General features: G+C 48.4%; 1 protein-coding gene across 6 annotated transcripts in view; it reads right to left on the reverse strand.

Annotated features, from left to right (window-relative positions):
* The window catches only part of TLN2 (talin 2), a 495,540-nt gene that overhangs the window by 135,391 nt on the left and 338,447 nt on the right, over nt 1-21,702 (reverse strand). For all 6 annotated transcript variants that reach the window (XR_012647070.1, XM_075006263.1, XM_075006264.1 and 3 more), the window contains 3 exons: nt 8,928-9,021; nt 1,525-1,614; nt 361-483 (listed from right to left, as the gene is read on the reverse strand). Coding sequence is in view for 5 of the 6 variants with exons in the window: in XM_075006263.1 (XP_074862364.1) it covers nt 361-483; nt 1,525-1,614; nt 8,928-9,021 (307 nt within the window). In the remaining variant the exon portion in view is untranslated. The remainder of the gene's footprint in view (nt 1-360; nt 484-1,524; nt 1,615-8,927; nt 9,022-21,702) is intronic.

Below are 21,702 nucleotides of genomic sequence, written 5' to 3' on the forward strand. Positions count from 1 at the left end.
TGCCTGTGCTTCCCTCCCTCAGTCAGTTCTGAGGGGTGAGATCTTGGGGACTATGCATAGAACTGGAAGGTACAAACACAAATTCATTTCTGATGCTCATTTCCTTTATAAGCTTGGGAAACTCATTTAACCTGCCTGTCTCATTATCCCTCCATACAAAACAGACATACTATCGCTCCCCTCATCTCAGAAGTGTGGGTGATGCCTGATTAGTTAATGTCTGCCCCACTATTCCAAGATGAAAACCTTTTAAAATTGCAAAATACTTTGATTCTTTGGCCAACAAGAATAAAAGTCCAAAATTCTCTCTCACAAGATACAGATTGATATTTTTTACAGGCTTCATGAACAAGTGGTTACCTGAGCTGCAGCCTCTGTGAGACCACAAAGAGCTTTGGAAGCAACTCCAACACATTCTCCAAAGACCAGAAGATCCCCTGTCTTTGCATTCTGGGAAATGCCTGCCATTGATTCTCCAAGCACCTTCACAATTGAAAACAGGGTACATTACTACCACAATATACTACTTTATTCTACCCGGCATTGTTTTTCAAGTTTCCTGGACTGCAAAAAGAAACAAAGGCAACAACTCAGAACAACCTCCTTATCTGCCCCTGAACACTAGCCAAAATGTTGTTGAAAAGGTACTTGCAGCTTGGGGTACAGGAAATGTCCCACTCTTGGGAATGCCTGTTAAATCTTAGCATTTGCCTCCCTGAAGCCTGTTTTACTGGGTTTGTTTGTAGCTTGCAATTTCTTTCATACATCAGCAAAGCAAACTAATTCCATGTTCCAGTGCATTAGGCATTGTCCTTTTCTTACAGTGTGTGAAGACTTTGGGACGATTCCAATGAATCACATGCTGAAAAGGTCAAAATGAAGATACTCTAAAATTTTCAGTGGAAGATTTCAGAGTATGATAAGATTTGCACAGTAAAATAGTTTTGCAGTAATGCAGTGTTGTATTTTCTAACACTTACAGAATTTTTGATCCCTATATAGTAGACATGGTAAAAATTAATTTCAGTTCAAACCACAGTTTAAACAATGGTTTATTCTAACAGGCAAAGCCAGTCAATTAACACAAGCCTGTTTTCTCTTTCTTGGGGATGTATGCATGTAAATGAGCTAAAAAAGGTGGTTCACCTCATTATGATTTTTTGTAATGTACACACAGGACTCTAAATGGCTACAAATAATCCAGATTTCACAATACATGCTGGTATGCTGAAGCATTTGGATTGTAAGGCTAGTTAGGTCTCAGACAATATCACAAGACAACCACATGACACTAAATGCTCTCAGCACAATAGATCTTCAGATGAACAAAAAATCCAAAGAACAGAATAATGATTGCTCACAAGAGTCTCAAATGGAGTTTTAAATAGAATTTAATAAGGTTAAAACATAAGATTTTTTTCCCCAGAAGCAGACAGTCTCTTTCCAATGTCTTTTATTAGCATGCAGAAACCTCTGTCGATTTGTCTAACACACGCACAAATGGAAGTAGTGCAACAGAATTACCTTGGAGTTTTCCATAACACCCTCAATACAATCAAAGTATGAGAGGTCGCTCACAGGTTCATTGGGGTTATCCAGCATTCCCTTAACTGTCTGAAAGAAAGGAGAGAAGCTTCAATTACTACAGTAGCTGTAGCATGGATCTGAGCCAGACAAATGAACCACTACAACAATTTAACCACTGGACATATCTACCTATCAGTTCCTTTATCACAAGGCAAAGAACATGATTTCCAGACACTGCAGTACATAGACATTTTAGTAGATGACTTATTGTAAACTTTTCTCTGTGTCACAGTATCACCAACTGACAAACCCTCTCTGCAATTCAGATCCTTCCTAGGATTACAAAAAATTGATTCAAGAAGCTGCCATCTCTTGTTACCTATTACATGGCCACACACGCAGTCACAAGTCTAAATGTAAGTGCACCATCTGCTTGTCATTTTTCCCCTGCCAACAGAACCACCCAGCACCATTACCTCTGCCAAATGCTATTTGAAAATACTCATGATGCAAGTACAATTATGTAAGAGTTACCCTTTGCTTAGGGTGAACATGGACCTTCAAAGTTATCCAAGGAGGAAACTACTTCATATATTGTAAGGAGGAATCCATATCTCTTCTTTTGATTGAAATCTGTTTTTATAAAAGATGATTTTCATGTTTACAGCGTAAAATGGAAACTGAATAACAGCCCAATGAACTGTTCTTATAGTCTTTCCAACAGGAGCGAAATCAGAACACACAGGAAGTGAGTAAGGGGCTACCACTGAAAGATTTTCAGTTTGTTTTTTTCTTTTTAATCAAAGTAAATCTGGGTAAGAATTTAAATGTTAGATTTTTATCAGGGCTGAACTTTTAACTCTAAAACAATTTTTTGATGTTGAGCCATGCTTAGTTTGTTGTTTTGTAACAAACTAAAAGTTATGATCAAGATCATCTCCTTTTAGCACTTACTGCCAGTTATCTGTCTCTATGAAAAGGACAACGTTCACAAGAAATTTCTTTTGCCAGCAGTCCAGCTGTTGCGTCCTGCCCCTCTTTCTCTATTCCCTACAGTACTTCAACACCCTGCTCTACCCCCACAGTGCAATTTACTGAGTAGCAGTGCAAACCATGTTCTCTCCATGGTTGTACTGCTCCAGAGGCAGTGGGACAACTACCTGAATAATGACAGGAAGAGCAAGTAAACAGTAGATTGACAGGTAAAAGGCAAAACTGCTGATGCTAACCGTCCCCTCCCCTGCCAAACAGTTTTTATGCTGAAGTGCTGGGAGTGACTTGCCACATCCAGCTGTCTAGGGCGAGTTAAATAAGGTCACTAGGCTCCCGGAGAAGCATAAAATCTGTGCATCTTCACTTTGCCTGATCCACAGGGCAGGCCGCAGAGTATGTGGACACTAGCCTAAGTCACCAATGAAACACTACAAAAGCTACATTTTTCCCATTATTTTAGGGAGCCCAGCCAGAGGCAGCTAGTAGGAGAAACTGGTGAATGAGGTGAGGGAACAGACAAAGAATGGGGAAAGGCATTTAGAGTTTAACCATAAGAAAAGTGAAATGGGCAACAACTCATGATTCTGACTTTCCCCCTGGTGGGCAGGCACCTCTATAAGCTTCTTGTAGGTTTACCCAGTTCCGGCTTCAGACCTAGCTGGTGCCTCAGCTCCCCATCTAGCCAAGATAATCTAAATTCACACTCCTTCTCAAGAGTCTGGTTTATTAACAAAGTTCAAAGCACCATCAATCTCCTACCCAGCCTTCCTCATGACAAAATCAATCATTTCAATTGCTACTAGTTTCTGAATCCACAGAGCTTCCCCTTCCTTATAGCTGTCCTGCCAGGCTCACAGGCCTCAGTACTTTCTTTACTTAATGATTCTCTCCCAGCAGGCTCCAGCTCTTTACAGGTCCAAGTTACCTGATCTTCTCAATTTGGTTCCATTTTCCATGGAAGAAACCAGGCACAGTCCATCTCATTTCTAGTTTGACTTTTATATTGATATGATCACATCTCACAGAAATGAGCAACTAACAGTAATGGGAAAGGGTAAGGGTAGCCAGATCAAGCATTCATCCAAAGATTTGTTAACATTTGCTATTTGTGCACTGGGTTTCTAATCAGAATTTGCAGGTCACATCAACCAGAGTGACAGCATTTCTGAGACCTCATTTGTTCACTCAGGCTGCGTCTACACTACAGTCCACTTTCGAAAAGGGAATGCAAATGAGGTAAATCAGAAATGCAAATGGAGCATCCATTCACATATTTCATGCTTTCTTTGCACAATCAAATTTTCAAAAGAGCCTTTCAAAAGAAAAACAGAAGTGTAGATGGGGTTCTTTTGAAATAAAACACCATTTTCGAAAGCATCCTTTTTCCTGAACCTTTTTGAAAATGTGATTATGCAAAGGAAGCATGAGATATGTAAATTGGTGCTTCATTTGCATTTCCAATTTGCCATATTTGCATTCATAGAATCAGAGGGCTGGAAGGCACCCCAGGAGGCCATCGAGTCCAGCCCCCTGCTTACAGCAGGATCAACCCCAACTAAGTCATCTCAGCCAGGACTTTGTCAAGCCAGGACTTTAAAACCCATAAGGGTGGAGATTCTACCACTTCTCTTGGCAACGCATTCCAATGCTTCACCACCCTCCGGGTGAAGTAGTTTTTTCTAATATCCAACCTTCTCCTCTCCTTCTGTAACTTCAGACCATTACCCCTTGTTCTGACATCTGTCACCGCTGAGAACAATTTCTCTTCATCCCTTTTACAGCTCCCCTTCAGGAAGCTGCAGGCTGCTACTAAATGACCCCTCAATCTTCTCTTCTGCAAACTAAACAAGCCCAAATCCCTCAGTCTCTCCTCAGAGGTCATGTGCTCCAGCCCCTTAATCATTTTTGTTGCCCTCCGCTGAACTTGCTCCAGCACATTGACATCCCTTCTACACTGGGGGGCCCAAAACTGGACACAATGGCCGTGTCTACATGAGCCCCAAACTTCGAAATGGCCACGCAAATGGCCATTTCGAAGTTTACTAATGAAGCGCTGAAATGCATATTCAGCACTTCATTAGCATGCGGGCGGCCTCTAATGAAGCCATGGGAATGAAGCCTCTATATCCCATGGGAATAAGGGGACTTTGAAGTAGGCGGGGTCCTTTCGAAAAGGAGCCCCGTCAGGACGAGACACGCGGCGGTGAGGCGCGTCAATTTCGAAGTGCCGCGGCCGCCTGTATGCTAATGAAGCACTGAATATGCATTTCAGCGCTTCATTAGTAAACTTCGAAATGGCCATTTGTGTGGCCATTTCGAAGTTTGGGGCATGTGTAGACGTATCCAATACTTCAGATGTGGCCTCACCAGTGCCAAATAGAGGGGACCAAAAACTTCTCTAGATCTGCTTGAAATGCTCTTCCTAATGCACCCTAATAAGCTGTTAGCATTCTTGGTTCCAAGGGCACACTGTTTACTCCTATCCAGCCTTTCATCCACTATAATCCCTAGGTCCCTTTCTGCTGTACTGCTGCTTAGCCAGTCAGTCCCCAGCCTATAACAATGTCTGGGATTCTTTTGTCCCAAGTGCAGGACTCTACACTTCTCTTTGTTGAACTACATCAGATTTCTTTTGGCCAAATCCTCCAATTTATCCAGGTCATTCTGGATCCTATCTACCCCTCTCACTAGCTTGGTGTCATCTGCAACCTTGCTGAGGGCACAATCCAGTCCCTCATCCAGATCATTAATAAAGATGTTGAACAACCCCGGCCCCAGAACTGAGCCTTGGCACACTCCACTTGAAACCAGCTGCCATCCAAATATTGAGCCATTGACCACGACCCAATGGGCCCAGCCATCAAGCCAGCTTTCTATCCATCTTACACTCCACGTCTCCAATCCATACTTCCTTAACTTATAGGTAAGAATGCTGTGAGAAACTGTATCAAAAGCTTTGCTCAAGTTAAGGTATATCACATCCACAGACTTCCCCATGTCCACAGAGCCTGTTACCTCTTCATAGAAGCCATTCGGACTGGTCAGGCACAACTTGCCCTTGGTGAATCCATGTTGACTACTTTTGATCACTCTTCCCTCTTCCAAGTGCTCCAGAATGGATTCCTTGAGGATCCCTTCCATTATTTTCCCAGGTACTGAGGTAAGGCTGACTGATCTATAGTTCCCTGGATTGTCCTGCTTTCCTTTTTTTTTTAAAAGATGGACACTACAGTTGTCTATCCCCAATCATCTAGGATTTCTCCCAATCTCCCAAGAGTCTTCAAACTGCATCGTCTAACACCGCAGTGTGGGAGCTGTCCTTGTCCGTGAAGACTGAGGCAAAAAAGCATTGAGTACTTCAGCTTTTCTTACATCATCTGTTATTAGGTTACCTCTCTCATCCAGTAACGGCCCCACACTTTCCCTGATAACCCTCTTATTGTTAACATGCCTGTAGAAACCCATCTTGTTACCCATCACAACCCTCGAAAGCTGCAGTTCCAATTGTGCTTTCACCTTCCTGATTACTGCCTGGCATTCTCCAACCATATATTTATACTCCTCTTTGTCAACTGTCCACTTTTCCACTCCTTATACCCATTCTTTCTGAGTTTAAGCTAACTAAGGATTTCCTTGTTAAGCCAAGCTGGTTGCCTACCATATCTGCATTTCTTACTATACAGAGGCATGGTTTGTTCCTGTGCCTTCAGAAAGACTTCTTTAACTCTCTTCCCCTTAATCTTCATTTCCCAACATTCTCCAAAAAGTTGCAGGATTTTCTGTGTGCTGCTGTTTTGGTCTCCCAACAAATATCTGGATGATTAAAGTCTCCCAGGAGAACCAGGGCCTGTGATCTGAAAGCTTCTCTTAGTTGTCTGAACAAATCCTCATCTACCTGATCTAGTGGTCTATAGCAGACACCAACTACAACATCACCTCTGTTACTTCCACCTCTAAGCTTAACCCAAAGACACTCAACTGGCTTTTCTCCCTCTTTATACTGGAGCTCTGAGCAATCTTACTGCTCCCTCACATATAGCACAACTCCTCCTTCTCTCCCCTGCCTGTCCTTCCTAAACAGTTTATACCCTTCCATGACCGTGCTCCAGTTACACGAATCATCCCACCAAGTGGTAAGGTGCTATTCAGCATTACAAACACACCCAAAAGGCCACATCACACTGCTAATCACATCAGCTCTACACAAGATGGGTCAATATCATGCTGAGGGACGACTGAAAGCACCAGGAGAACACATTTACCACCTCCCATGCTCCTTTTGTATTTTGCTCTGGATCACTATTAAAGCACTGTGTGTCTGTGTAGGGCCACTGTAGTAAAGTAGCAGCATTATCTGTCCTAGGATATTAATTAGCAATCCCAGGAGAACGAAGTAGTATCTTTTATTGGACTGTGATGACTACATTAAGGCCAACTGACAACACTCCAACACAACCTAATATAAGAAATCTAAGACCCTGCCTAAACCACATCTTATCGCAGAACCCCACCCCCAAGGGAAGGTGGGGTGCCGGGGGGGCTCACACAGCACACCCTCACAGGTGGCTGCTCCCTGCCTCCAGGGGGTCCAGGCGCTCAATGCGCTGTTCCTGCACCAGCTCGTGAGGATTGGGGAGCTGGATGCAGCCATCACAGGGGTTTGCAGCCATGGGGTTCCCCAACTACTTTGGGGCCCTGGATGGGACCCACATTCCCATCCATGCCCTGGACCAGAGCGGGGGATGATATAGAAACAGGAAGGGCTACCATTCGGTGGTCCTGCAGGCCATGGTGGACAACTGGGGACACTTTCAGCACATCTGTGTGGGCTGGCCTAGCTGCACCCATGACGCCTGTGTCTTTCGCAATTCAGGCCTGTGCCGGCGGCTGTAGGTGGGGATCTACATCCCCCAGAGGGAGACACTATGGTGTCCCTGCCTCGTGGTTGATGAGACCTACCCACTGCAGCCCTGGTTTATGCACCCCTACACCAGCCACCTCAATGCCAGCCAGGAGAGGTTCAATAGTCACCTGAACCACACCCGACAGGTGGTAGAGAGGGCATTTAGCCGCCTCAAAGGCCACTGGCGCTGCCTCCTAGCCTGCCTGGACATGGGCCTCCCTAACCTCCCTCAGGTTGTGGGCACATGCTGCATGCTCCACAACCTGGTGGACAGCAAGGGGGAGGCCTTTGTGCAGGGGTGGGCACCCGAGGTTGACACGGTCTATCCCCAGCTGCTGCCCCCAGTCGCCAGGCCCATGATGAGGAGATATGGGTCAGGGAGGCCCTGGGGGTCTTCTTTGATCAGGGGGCAGAGTGAGCCCTGCCCTGGCCATCCCTGGTGAGCCACCCGCACACTGCCCCCACCACTTGCACACTGCCACCTAAAGAACACAAGCCACACTGGGGTTTGGCTGGCTCAGGATGGTGGCGGGGTGGATGGCCGAGGCACTGTGGGGCTTGAGCAGGTGGTTCGGGTGGATGGCCCGCAGCTGGGGTGGGTGGCTGGTGGGCAGGCGACTGGTCCCAGCAGCGCAGGGCTCGGGCGTATGGTGGACAGGTGGACAGCTGGCCCCAGTGGCGTGGGGCTCAGGTGTGCGGCTCTGGCAGTGCAGGTCTCAGGCAAACAGGCAGCTGTTGTGGTCAGCTCTGGAGGCTGGCCTGGGGCTCAGGCAGCTGGCCAGCTGGGGCTGCACCAGGCAACCACAAGGTGCCAAGAAAAATTATTTGTGCTTATTTTTAATAACATTTTTATATCAAGCTTTTGTGCTTTCTTTCAAATTATGACTTGAATTTTTTGTTAAAGGGGGGTTGGAGGCTGATAAAGAAGAGGTGGGGGGGCATGAGGGTTTCTCAAAAATCAAAAGGGGGGCGTGATGCTGAAAAATTTGGGAACCACTGTTCTACAACAACTTTCCTTAGAAAGCTGTGACTTTCAGATCCTCTGATTTAACGGTGCCTGGATTTCCAATTACACAGTGCCACAGCAGAAAGATGTCATGGTTCCCTTCAGCGCATGTGCAGCCATCTTAATGGTGTAAGATATTTCATAGTGTAAACCTTCCTCTCTGTGTCCTCTAAAAGTTACTCTTGTGTGCTCACGCTTCAAATAATTAATTTAGTGGAGAATAGCATCTTTACAGTCCCATATACAGCAGCTCTATCACATAGGGTAAAATATAACACACCTTTAGCCAAATCAGCAGAAGTTGCTTGAAGTTTGTCTCCACTACAAAGCCCTTTGTGTACCTCATATACAACTAAAGGGGGAAAAAAAGCCTGCCACAGATACTAAGTGGAAAGACAATGACACAGCAGCTGCCCAGACAGTGAAAAAAAATGTAAAGCCTGACCGTCAGTTTGCCACAGGCAGGTTCACCCCATGAAATCACAAGATTGAGAATACCTCCAATTCTCTGAGTGCATTGTCACATTCCTTTTGCCCAGGTGCCTGCTGGGTGCACAGAGTGATGAGCTGATTAATACTCTCTGTCACAGCTCTGAGGAGGGGGAAACAAAACAAAAACAAAAAAGACATGTTGATAACTGACCAACTTTCTTTATTCCTGATTTTATTTTATTTACCTCTACACTAGCAAAAGCATTTCGAACTTCCTCCCAAACATCTTGGACTGATGGTGCTTGCACCGGGAGTGAACATTTGGTGGGGAGAACTCAATACTAACCCCTCCTGCGAAACACATGGTGAAAGAGGTTCCAAGTGAAACAACTAATCAGCAGGAATCCTCACTTCAAAGATAACCAGCCCTGCTATCCAAACCATTTGTAACTTCATGTACAAGCTAAAGGAGGATCTTCCTGCCATGGTAGCAAGTTTCTAGGATGTTTGCACAATTTTGGTACACAAAGAGAATTTGATGTATTGTAAATTATTTGACAGATTATTTTATTTTGGATCCCATGTTATTGTGTGATTTCAAAATTATACCTGGCCACATAAAGAGAAGTTACTCACCGTAGTAACGGTGGTTCTTCGAGATGTGTCCCCGTGGGTGCTCCACCATAGGTGACGGCTTGGCCGGCGCCGCAGATCGGATCTTCCAAGCAGTTTCTGCCGGACCGCGCATGCGCCGGTACGCGCCGCTCCCTGGCGCGCTCCTGGCCATGTGCGCGATCCGGTCCCCGCCAGTTCCTCGACCAACCGCCTCGGTTGCCCCTGCAAAACACTAACAGAGATCCGAAGCGGGGAGGATGGGCGGGAAGTGGAGCACCCACGGGGACACATCTCGAAGAACCACCGTTACTACGGTGAGTAACTTCTCTTTCTTCTTCGAGTGTCCCCGTGGGTGCTCCACCATAGGTGACTACCCAGCAGTAACCCAGATAGGTGGTGGGTAATCGGATTATGTGCAGCTGGTCCCCGAGAGGACCGCTGCAGAGAGACGGGTATCCTCTTGGAATACCCTGTGAAGGGCGTAATGTTTGGCGAACGTGTCGTAGGATGACCAGGTCGCCGCTCTGCAAATGTCTTTCAATGCAACGCCCTTGAAAAAGGCTGTTGATGCTGCCACCGCCCTGGTGGAATGAGCCCTGGGAGTGGCCGACAAAGGAGTCTTTCTGAGTTCGTAGCACATTTTTATGCAGGATACAATGTGCTTTGAGATTCTCTGCGATGAGAGACCTTCTCCTTTAGATTTGGGAGCGAGGGAGACCAGGAGTCTATCCGATTTTCGGAAGGACTTGGTCCTGTCTACGTAGAAGGCTAGCGCCCTCCTCACATCCAGGAGGTGTAGGCGCGCCTCTTCGCTGGAGTTATGAGGCTTTGGATAGAACGAGGGTAGAACAATAGGTTCATTGATGTGAAACTCGGAAGAAACTTTGGGAACAAAGGCTGGATGCAGCCGTATGGTTACCGCCTCCTTGGAAAAGACAGTGCAGGGTGGCGTTGCCATGACTGCCGCAAGCTCGCTCACCCGACGGGCTGACGTAATTGCAAGAAGAAAGGTCGTCTTTACTGTAAGGAGGCGAAGGGGAACCGTGGCCAAGGGCTCGAACGGTGGTCCCATGAGTGTGGTAAGCACCAGGTCCAAGCTCCACGAAGGTGGAATCGGTTTCCGAGGGGGGTATAGGTTTACCAACCCTTTGAGGAACCTGGTAACCATAGGGTGGGCGAACACCGTGTGCCCTCCCTCCTCATGTCTGAACGCCGAGATGGCGGCCAGGTGGACCTTTAACGAGGATAGCGAGAGTCCTGCTCTCTTGAGGTCCAGTAAATACTCTAGAATTGTAGGTATAGGCACCGAAAGGGGGGCCAGCTGCTTGGTAGAACACCAAGCCATGAAGCGAGTCCATTTTTGCTTGTAGGTTTTCCTAGTGGAAGTCCTCCTGCTACTTTCTAGGACTTGCTGTACTTCCACTGTGCATGTGCTCTCTAGGGAGCTGAGCCATGGATTAGCCACGCTTGCAGTCGCAGGCTTTGGGGGTGCGGATGCACTATGGACCCCTGGGCTTGCGTGAGCAGGTCCGGCGCCACCGGAAGAGGCATCGGTGGGCGGTCCGACAGGCGCAGGAGTAGGGGGAACCATGGTTGGCGATCCCATGTTGGGACTATCAGGATCATCCGAGCCTTGTCTCTCCTGGCTTTTTGCAGAACCTTGTGGATCAGCACTGCGGGGGGAAACGCGTAAAGCAGGGGGCCTCCCCACGGGATCGCGAACGCGTCCCCCAGGGACCCCCGGCCCAGCCCTGCTCTGGAGGAGAATCGTGGGCACTGTTTGTTGTGCTGAGTGGCAAACAGATCTATTTGGGGAAACCCCCATGCGTGGAAAATAGGCCGTAGTAGATCGGGACGGATCTGCCACTCGTGGGTGAGCGCAAAACGTCTGCTCAACTGGTCTGCCTTCACGTTGTGCGTGCCCGGCAAGTAGGAGGCTCTCAGGATTATATCGTGGGCGATGCACCAGTTCCATAGGCGGATTGCTTCCGCGCATAAGGTACGGGATCGAGCTCCTCCTTGCCTGTTTATGTAAAACATGGTGGAGGTATTGTCTGTACTGATCCCGACGACTTTGCCTTGTATACGGTCTCGAAAGTGTTTGCAGGCGTTGAACACTGCTCTGAGCTCTAAAACATTGATATGCAGAGACTGTTCCGTGGGTGACCACAGTCCTTGAGCCACCTCTTCGCCCATGTGCACTCCCCACCCTATGAGGGAGGCATCCGTAGTGAGGAAAACCGATATTTGCGGCTGATGGAAGGGTACCCCTGTTAGCAAGTTCCCGGGGTTTACCCACCATTGCAGGGATTCGCGCACCCCAGGTGGGGGCGACACCACCCTGTGAACGGTGTGTACTGCCGGCTTGTATACACTTGCCAGCCAATGTTGCATGCCGCGCATGTGCAACCTGGCGTTCTGTACCACAAACGTAGCCGCTGCCATGTGGCCCAGCAGCTGCAAGCACGTCAAGACCGGCACCGTAGGGCTGAAGGTGATGACCTGCACGAGGGAACCGATGGCTCGAAAGCGAGCCTCTGGAAGGTATACTCTCGCCGAGACCGAGTTTATGCGAGCCCCTATGAACTCTATGTCCTGTGAGGGGTCTATCTTTGATTTTGCCATATTGATAACCAGGCCAAGTGCGGAGAACGTGTTTGCTGTGACGCGTATCATGCGGAGAACCTCCCTTTTCGAGGTCCCTTTGAGCAGGCAGTCGTCCAGATACGGGAAAATAAACACCCCCTGTCTGTGCAGGTAGGCTGACACCACTGCCAAGGTCTTGGTGAAGACTCTGGGGGCCGAGGAAAGGCCAAACGGCAGGACCTTGTATTGGAAGTGTTCGTTGCCCACCATGAACCGGAGAAAACGTCGGTGAGCCGGATGAATGGTTATGTGGAAGTACGCGTCTTGTAGATCGAGGGCTGCGAACCAGTCTCCATCGTCCAGTGCTGTAAGGATGGAGGCAATAGTGATCATCCGAAAACGTTGCTTGCGCAGATACCTGTTGAGGCCACGAAGGTCTAAGATGGGCCTCCAGCCTCCTGTTTTTTTCTCCGTCAGGAAATACCGAGAGTAGAACCCTTTCCCTTGCAGTTGCTCCGGCACCTTTTCCACCGCCCCTATGAACTCTAGGTGGGCCACCTCCTGCCTGAGCCTGGCTACATGGGAGGCCTCCTGGGGGTGGGGCTTGGGCGGGGGTCGCGGCGGCGGGAGCGACTGGAAGGGGATGGCGTACCCCGTGGCTATGATCTCCAGCACCCATTTGTCTGTGGTGATCCTTTGCCACTGGTCGTAGAATGGTCGGAGGCGATGGTGAAAAAGTCGTTTCGGATGATCTTGTGCAATGGTGGTGATGGCGCAGCCCTGGATTTGTATGTCAAACTTGTGGCCTTTGGCCCCGCCCCGAGGACGTACGGCCCTGTTGTGAGCGTCGCCTGGGGGTTTTGTACTGCTGGTGCTGCTGATGCCGCCCTTGCTCGTAACCCCTGTGATACTGGGGGCGCTGTTGCTGGTATTGGTACCGCCTTTGCTGTGGGTAGTACCTTTTCTTTGAGTATGGAGGGGTGTAAATCCCCAGGGTCCTGAGTGTGGCTCTTGAGTCTTTACTGGAATGAAGGACCGAGTCAGTTGATTCAGCAAACAGCTTCTGCAAGTCGAAGGGAAGGTCGATTATCTTCGCCTGCAGATCTCTCGGTATGCCCGAGGTCTGGAGCCAGGACTCCCGTCGCATCACCACTGCAGTTGCTGTGGAACGTGCTGCCGTGTCCGCAACGTCCAAAGCAATCTGAACTTCCATCCTCGCAGCCGCGTAGCCCTCTTGCACTATGGCCTTGAGGACCGGCTTTTTGTCCTCTGGAAGCAAGTCCATGAGGGAAGTTAATCTGGCATAGTTGTCGAAATTATGGTTCGCCAAGTGCGCTGCATAATTTGCCATTCGCAAGGTTAAAGTGGAGGAGGAGTAGACCTTTCTGCCGAACAGCTCTAGCTTCTTGGCATCTCTGTCCATTCCCCCTGTTTTAAATTGAGATGTTTTTAATCTTTGCTGCGAGGACTCCACCACCAAGGAGTTTGGCTGGGGGTGGCTAAACAAGAACTCCATGCCCTTCGCCGGCACGAAGTATTTCTTATCCGCTCTCTTTTGGACAGGCGGAATAGTTGCCGGGGTCTGCCATATGGTAGTGGCGGACTCCAAGATCGCTTCATCAAGCGGGATTGCTACTCTGGAGGAGGCCGGGGAGCTCAAATTTTTAAGGAGCTTATGATGTTTCTCTTGCACTTGTGCTGTCTGGATGCCTTGCGTGAAAGCTACCCTCTTAAACAGCTCCTGAAACTGTTTGAGATCGTCCTTGGGATGGACGTCCCCTAAAGCCGTGGCCTCATCCGGGGAGGAAAACGAGGAACCGCTGGGGTACATTTCTTTGGACCCTTCCGGTTCTTGATGGTGATGGTGCGCCCTCTCGCTGGAGGTTTGCGAGGGAAAATCTCGTGGGTCCACGGCCAGCCCCCCCTGGGATGCTTGAGTCTCCGTCCCCGATCGCGATTGCCCTCGGGGGTACGAGGTAATATGTGGGGATCTCCCCCTGGTAGATTGCCGATGGTGTCCATGCCCCGCGTGGAAGGGACGACCATGGTAGTATAGGCACTGTTCCTGGGAAGGTGACCTTGACCATTCCCTTTGCACGTACCCTGTGTGTCTGGGAGAGGGGGATTGTCGAGACACTGGAGAGAGCGATTTTGCATAATAGTCCAGCGATTCAAATCCCAGGAAGGGCGAGGGGGGTGCCAGCCATGGGGAGGCTGATTGCAGGAAAGGAGAAGGGGGCTCCGGGTAGGCTAGGGGGGGCCCCTGCCTTCTGGTTGGAGTCTGCAACATGAGCGGAGGGCTGTGAGAGAAGAGCTCCACAGCCCTGTCTGGAGAGGGGCTGCAATGCCTCCTCTTGTGTGCAGCCTTCCCCCTCCCTTGAGGAGGTAACTCCGCCCCCTGATGGGCGGGGGATCCCGGTCCCGTCGGCACCGTGCTAGGCACGCTCGAGGGCGGTGCCACACGTGCGGAGTCCTTGTGCGCCTGCAGGCTACGTGCCTGCGCGCCCTGCACCGCCGGTTCCCCGGGGATCGGTGCCGCTGTCTGCGGTGCCGCTGGTACCGGCGCTTGCTTAGCCGCCGCCCTGCCTGCGGTGCGGGGCGGCTGGCTGATGATCGGAGGCTGAGCCGCTTCCACGTGGCTCTCCGTGCCGCCGCCGATCAGCTGTTGCTGCGGCTGGGGGCTGCTCGCTCCTCCCGTCCCGCTCACTGTTACTGCCGGCAGGGATCGGGTTGGAGAAACTTTCCTCCGTTTTTGCGCAGATGGAGTGAGGGAGGCAGCTTTCCTTCTAAGGGCCCCGGAGGGTCCCTCCTGCTGCGGCCGCTCCGGCACGTCTGGCTGGAGGGCCTTGTCAAGAAGCAGCAGTTTAATTCTCATCTCCCTGTCTCTCCGTGCTCTGGTCGTTAACTTTGCACAGAAGGCGCATTTTTGTGCCACATGGGACTCCCCCAGGCACCTTATGCATAGACTGTGCCCATCGGACACTGGCATCGCCTCTCGGCAGGACTCACATTTTTTAAAGCCTGAGGCGGACATTGTTGGTGAGTCTTTGAGTTTGCTTGTGGGTACTTAGCACTTCTTTGTGCTGTTTCCCCGTCCGATGGCCTGCCTCCGCAGGAGGGCTGATGGCCCTAGCTCCCGGCCTCCGGCGCTGGTTACTGGGACTGGCTTGAGCTGTCCCTCCTTAGCTTGTTTGTTGTTTGTTGTTTTTTTTTTTTTTTTGCAAAATAACAACCGGTTACTTATGGTATCCTAAGAACTGAAAAACTTTAAAGAGAAAAACAAATAAAGTCGTTGAATACGCTATGTGGCTTTAGCCTAGTCGGATTCCGTCTGCAGCCGACGGCGGTTGAGAGGAACTGGCGGGGACCGGATCGCGCACATGGCCAGGAGCGCGCCAGGGAGCGGCGCGTACCGGCGCATGCGCGGTCCGGCAGAAACTGCTTGGAAGATCCGATCTGCGGCGCCGGCCAAGCCGTCACCTATGGTGGAGCACCCACGGGGACACTCGAAGAAGAACCGTTATTTTTGGAAACATCAGAAAACAACAGCACCTAAAACTTACCTCCTAGTAAGCCTGGCTATTGCGCTTCAGCTTCAGGGTACAAAAAAATTATTAAAGCAACCGTCACCATCACCCAGCCTCCTTCCCCTCCAAAAACAGATCCTCAGGAACCCCCTAGGGAAGCCTCTGGCATGATTACCACTTTGCATAACCACATGTGGATGGAACTAAATTTTGTCAACAATTTTAAATATTGCACAAGCCTTGATTTAGACAGAGCGTACTTTAGGGGAAGCTGTATTTTGTTGTTTATTGAACAAACTCAAAGCTTTATAGATCCTAGTGAAAATGTGTGTTGTGAAAAAAATTTAAAATCTTTCTTATTTAACGTAAAGAATGCCACTAACATCACCTGATCATGCAGACTTCCCATCTGCAATCAGAAGTATTTTAAATCATACCAACCTATTCAACATCCTATTGGCAAGCACTGCCACGTGCACTCAGCTTTCATCTTCTGAGGAATATGAAAGTTCAGGTGAAAAGAGTCTGCAGATACAAAGGTGCTGGGAGGGTGGGGAAGTGCAGGAGGGTCTAAGACACACTAGAATGGAAAATATGATTGCAGCAAATGCCATGTTTTGTTCCAAGATTTTCTTCAACTAAAATATTATTTTAACACCATTTTTGTTTTTGAGACATGAGTATACACATCTCTATTGTTTTCTTCCTGCACTCAGACACATTTCATTTTCCAAAAATAGTGTTCTTTTATGAAGTAAGTGTTTATTTTAGATTTTTTATAAAAGGAATTATTAAAATTTCTGTTTTGTTTAAAATAGGAATTTCATCAAGTGTATTTTTTCTTTAACCCTATAAACTCTTATCATTTGCTATGCTTTAACTAAAAAGGGCTATTTTGTTTCCAATAACATTTTCTTCTACTTTGGAAACCTTAAGCACTGATTTAACTGTACCAAAACAGAGCACATTTCTCCATTTTATCTTTTTTCTGTAAGGTTTATTGGGAAGCAATCCTATTCCAGGTTAATCCTATTTTTCTGGCTCATCTTGGTTCAGTCTTTTTCAACATTTGCTCAGTTATGTCAATTATGAGGACTGTATATGATTTGGTGATTCCGTCTCTTTTTGTTCTGTTTATGAGAAGCAACCCCATCCCCGGACATCCCGTTTTCCTGGCTCTAACTTATAAGAGGAAGCTACATATTGAATTTGGTGGCCCTTGCTCTTACAGTTTAGGTGGAGTTCTTGATCAAATAGACAAACTCTCTAAAACATATAGTGACTAAGCTCTGACCTTGCTTCAGTGGGTCCTGTGCATCCTGGAGGATGATGTTTGCCTCAGAAGCTCAAAGTGATCCTCAACCCAGCCCTTTTCTGTCTAGAGGCAAGGGTCACAGCTTACCGAGGCAGTTCCATGAGAGGCTAGGAAGGGGTTGGTGGGAGAACTTCCAGTCTCGGTTGCCCCTTAAGGCTTCCTAAGAATAGTTTAGCCCCCTGTCTTAACAGGAGCCTCTCTATTTCACTGTAGTTGATCATGGAGGGTTGGAGGACCCCAAACCCATCCTCTACACCAGGGCCCTGCTGGCAGCAGCTTTTGGCAGCTTTCTCTTCACTACAGTAGCTGCTACACTTCTCTGAGCCACTGCCTTTTGGCTTCTCTCTCTCTCCCACCTCACCCATACCTCCTTCACCCTTACCTCAGTGATCCTTTCCCAGTGGCTAGTTGGTGTTTTACTACCCAGCCCTTCAGCAATGCTTCCTCTCCTCTGGCTTCTCTCTCTGAGAATGGCTATTTAAACAGTATGGGTAGGGCCTTAATTGGAGTCAGGTGTCCACATTAGCCTACAAACCCCAACTGTCGATTAATTGAAGTCAGGAGACCACATCAGATTGGTGTAGCCTTACTCTGGATTGTGAGAGGAAACTTGCCTAACCAGAGGCCAGTGTACGTGCCCCATACTAGTCTACTATACTTCACCAGCCTGGGTCTGTCACAGTGGCTACGTCTACACGTGCACCCAACTTCGAAATAGCTTATTTCGATGTTGCGACATCGAAATAGGCTATTTCGATGAATAACGTCTACACGTCCTCCAGGGCTGGCAACGTCGATGTTCAACTTCGACGTTGCTCAGCCCAACATCGAAATAGGCACAGCGAGGGAACGTCTACACCGCAAAGTAGCACACATCGAAATAAGGGAGCCAGGCACAGCTGCAGACAGGGTCACGGGGCGGACTCAACAGCAAGCCGCTCCCTTAAAGGGCCCCTCCCAGACACACTTTCATTAAACAGTGCAAGATACACAGAGCCAACAACTAGTTGCAGACCCTGTATATGCAGCACGGACCCCCAGCTGCAGCAGCAGCAGCCAGAAGCCCTGGGCTAAGGGCTGCTGCCCACGGTGACCACAGAGCCCCGCAAGGGCTGGAGAGAGAGTATCTCTCAACCCCCCAGCTGATGGCCGCCATGGAGGACCCCGCTATTTCGATGTTGCGGGACGCGGATCGTCTACACGTCCCTACTTCGATGTTGAACGTCGAAGTAGGGCGCTATTCCCATCCGCTCATGGGGTTAGCGACTTCGACGTCTCGCCGCCTAACGTCGATTTCAACTTCGAAATAGCGCCCAACACGTGTAGACGTGACGGGTGCTATTTCGAAGTTACTGCCGCTACTTCGAAGTAGCGTGCACGTGTAGACGCAGCCAGTGTGTACAATACTGTAGTGGAGACAATAGATTAATGGCTTTATGAATACCAGCCAGAGAGATGATAGTATAACCGTAAGATAGAGAACTGTATGTTTTAGAGCTATCCCAAGGACAAGTCTCATGTGTAATTTACATTTTTCCAGTTTTGTTTTTGAGGCTTATTTATAAAAACTCGGGAAGGTGTGATCAGCCCTTTTACAGATTTCACAACATACTCCACTCCACTCAGAGGGGCATCCCTTTGTTTTGCAGAACAGCTATAAAGAGTCCTACAATACTGGTAATTCTAAACGCTATGTGAAAAAATAAAAGGGCTGCCATTTGATGATGTATTACAACACAGCTGTGTCTACACGTGCACGCTACTTCGAAGTAGCGGCACTAACTTCGAAATAGCGCCCGTCGCGGCTACACGCATCGGACGCTATTTCGAAGTTAACTTCGACGTTAGGTGGCGAGACGTCGAAGTCGCTAACCTCATGAGGGGATCGCAATAGCGCCCTACTTCGACGTTCAACGTCGAAGTAGGGACCGTGTAGACGATCCGCATCCCGCAACGTCGAAATTGCCGGGTCCTCCATGGCGGCCATCAGCTGGGGGGTTGAGAGATGCTCTCTCTCCAGCCCCTGCGGGGCTCTATGGTCACCGTGGGCAGCAGCCCTTAGCCCAGGGCTTCTGGCTGCTGCTGCAGCAGCTGGGGATCCATGCTGCAGGCACAAGGTCTGCAACCAGTTGTCGGCTCTGTGGATCTTGTGTTGTTTAGTGCAACTGTGTCTGGGAGGGGCCCTTTAAGGGAGTGGCTTGCTGTTGAGTCCGCCCTGTGACCCTGTCTGCAGCTGTGCCTGGAACCCTTATTTCGATGTGTGCTACTTTGGCGTGTAGACGTACCCTCGCAGCGCCTATTTCGATGTGGTGCCGTGCAACATCGAAGTTGAACATCGACGTTGCCAGCCCTGGAGGACGTGTAGAAGTTATTCATCGAAATAGCCTATTTCGATGTTGCTACATCGAAATAAGCTATTTCGATGTTGGCTTCACGTGTAGACGTAGCCCACAAGTGACATATGTGGACACATTTTTCTTTAATGAGGATTTCTTATATTCAGTACTCAGGGAGAAGTAGCAATAACTCAGTATAATACTGTGGACAATGTCATACTCAGCAAGATATGTACAATACCATAGCCTTAGCCAATATGGTATAACAGCCCTGTGGAAACTGTAGCAATTGGTTAAATGGATAATGATAGGAAAACTAATGGTTTTAAAGCAACATAACAATTCTGATCCAAGGAGGTGATCCCAGGCCACCTTAAAAGCCAGGTTTACCTAGGCTATCAACAGCATAAAGATCACAAGCTGAGAACTAATGAGTGGCATTGCACCATGAGTAGCATCACCCTGGTGAGCAAAGAGCAGCATAAATTAGGAATGTTAGCATACCAGATGAGGTCCCATTATTTTCTGATCATACTCATCCCCTTCTTCTTACACACAGGCTGCAAGGCAGAAGTGGCAGCCTATAAAACTTGCACACTGTGATGAGAGCACCAGCTAATACATCACATTAACCCTGAGGCTGAGCAATTTTCATTTGACGACTCACAAAAATAGCTCTTGGGTAAGATCTCTAGTTGTCTAGGGGCCCTTTTACATTTGCTTCCCCATACATTCTTTACTGGTGGGAGTGGAACATTATTCTCACAAAGGAGCCCAAACTTCACCTTAGAAATCACTTTTATTTAATACGTGTAGATTTCAAAATGTCAGTTTCTTATTAATCCCTTAATATTCCCCCTTTGAAGACTACAGTAAATCCTTGAGATACATGCAACCAGGTCCTGAGGTCCCTTCCAGTCCTGTGATTCTAGGTCTTGGGTTAACATGACTGCTGCCCCTGACATGAGCGGTTTCCTGGTCCCCGGAGCGGCAGGGAGCTGGGAACCAGATGGCAGCCTGGCCCCAAGCTCCCCTTTGCTTGCAGAGCCAGGAAAGCAACCAGGGCAGTAGCCCTGGCCAGTTTCCTGGACCCAAAGAGTGGAGGGGAGCTGGGAGCCAGGCTGCCTCTGGTTCCTGGTTCCCTTCCACTGGCTGGTGCCAGGAAACTGACCAAGGCTACTTCCTTGGTCAGTTTCCGGGCTGTGCAAGGGGAGGGGAGGGGAGTCAGGATGCTGCCTGGTTCCCAGCTCTTGCTTGTGGGATCTGGGAAATTGACTAACCCATGATTCCCTGATTCCCAGCTCCCTGCCATCCTGGGAGCCAGGAAACTGACCAGCCTCAATGGGCTGGTCAGCCTCCCGGCTCCCCTCCACTTTTGCGAAAATTTGAGTTACACAGGGGTTGCAGGAACGCAACCCTTGTGTAACTTGAGAGTTTACTGAAGTTTAATTTCTCTACCTCCACATTCAGCAATCCAAAATATAAACAAACAATCTATCCAGGTCTGTAAATTTTTCAAATGACTCAAGACAGCCAGTTGTACAGCTATTACTTGTGTTCAATAATGAAAATATGAAGGGTCAGGAGAGGGCACAGATTTCCTTCTGAATAGACAATGCAGAGTCTATTACATTCTTCACTTATGTAATGAATTTTACAGGGTTCCTGTGCAACCTAACTTTCACATAAGAACAGCCACACTGGGTCAGACCAAAGGTCCATCTAGCCCAGTATCCTGTCTTCTGATAGAGGCCGATGCCTGATGCCCCAGAGAGAGTGAACAGAACATGTAATCATGAAGGTGATCCCTCTCCTGACATCCATTTCTAACCTCTAACAAACAGAAGCTAAACTTTGGGGAAACAAACTCCTGCATAATGATCTAATTGTACTGTGTTGACTTTATTTGATAAAAGTGACTGGGAAAAGAAGATAACATGGTGAGAGCACCTGGCAGTGGAATTTCATCAGACTGCTGGGCAGATATTTGGACAGCTCTGACAGCAAGCATACAAAATGTCTATGCATTTCTTCTCCTTGGATGGAGAAGTTGGGAGCTGACATTTAGAAAGTGAGGTGAAAACGCACAAATGAGGTGGAAACACCATACATAAAAACGGAGTGCCTAACACACAAACAAACAAACAAACAAACCTAACTCACCCCATCTTCGCACCACTGAGCTGTTTATAACCACAGCATATTCAAGTACATTACTTAATAAGAGTTGTGTTTAAAAACCTTGGTGGTAGTAGGCATATAGCAACCACCCAGCATATGCACATGTGAGATCTGGGAAGGAGGTAGACAGGATGTACAAAGAACATATATAAGAAATAGTTTTCTTATAAAAACCTAACCAGATGTCCATCTGTTGTAAGTCAATGAGGCCCTCACTTCAACAGAGCCAAGCCAGTACACGAAGCCAGTGCAAGCAAGCTTCTTCTGATTTCAGTTTCACT

The sequence above is a fragment of the Carettochelys insculpta genome, chromosome 12 (genome assembly GCF_033958435.1).
Source record: "Carettochelys insculpta isolate YL-2023 chromosome 12, ASM3395843v1, whole genome shotgun sequence".
NCBI classification, from domain to species: Eukaryota; Metazoa; Chordata; order Testudines; family Carettochelyidae; genus Carettochelys; species Carettochelys insculpta.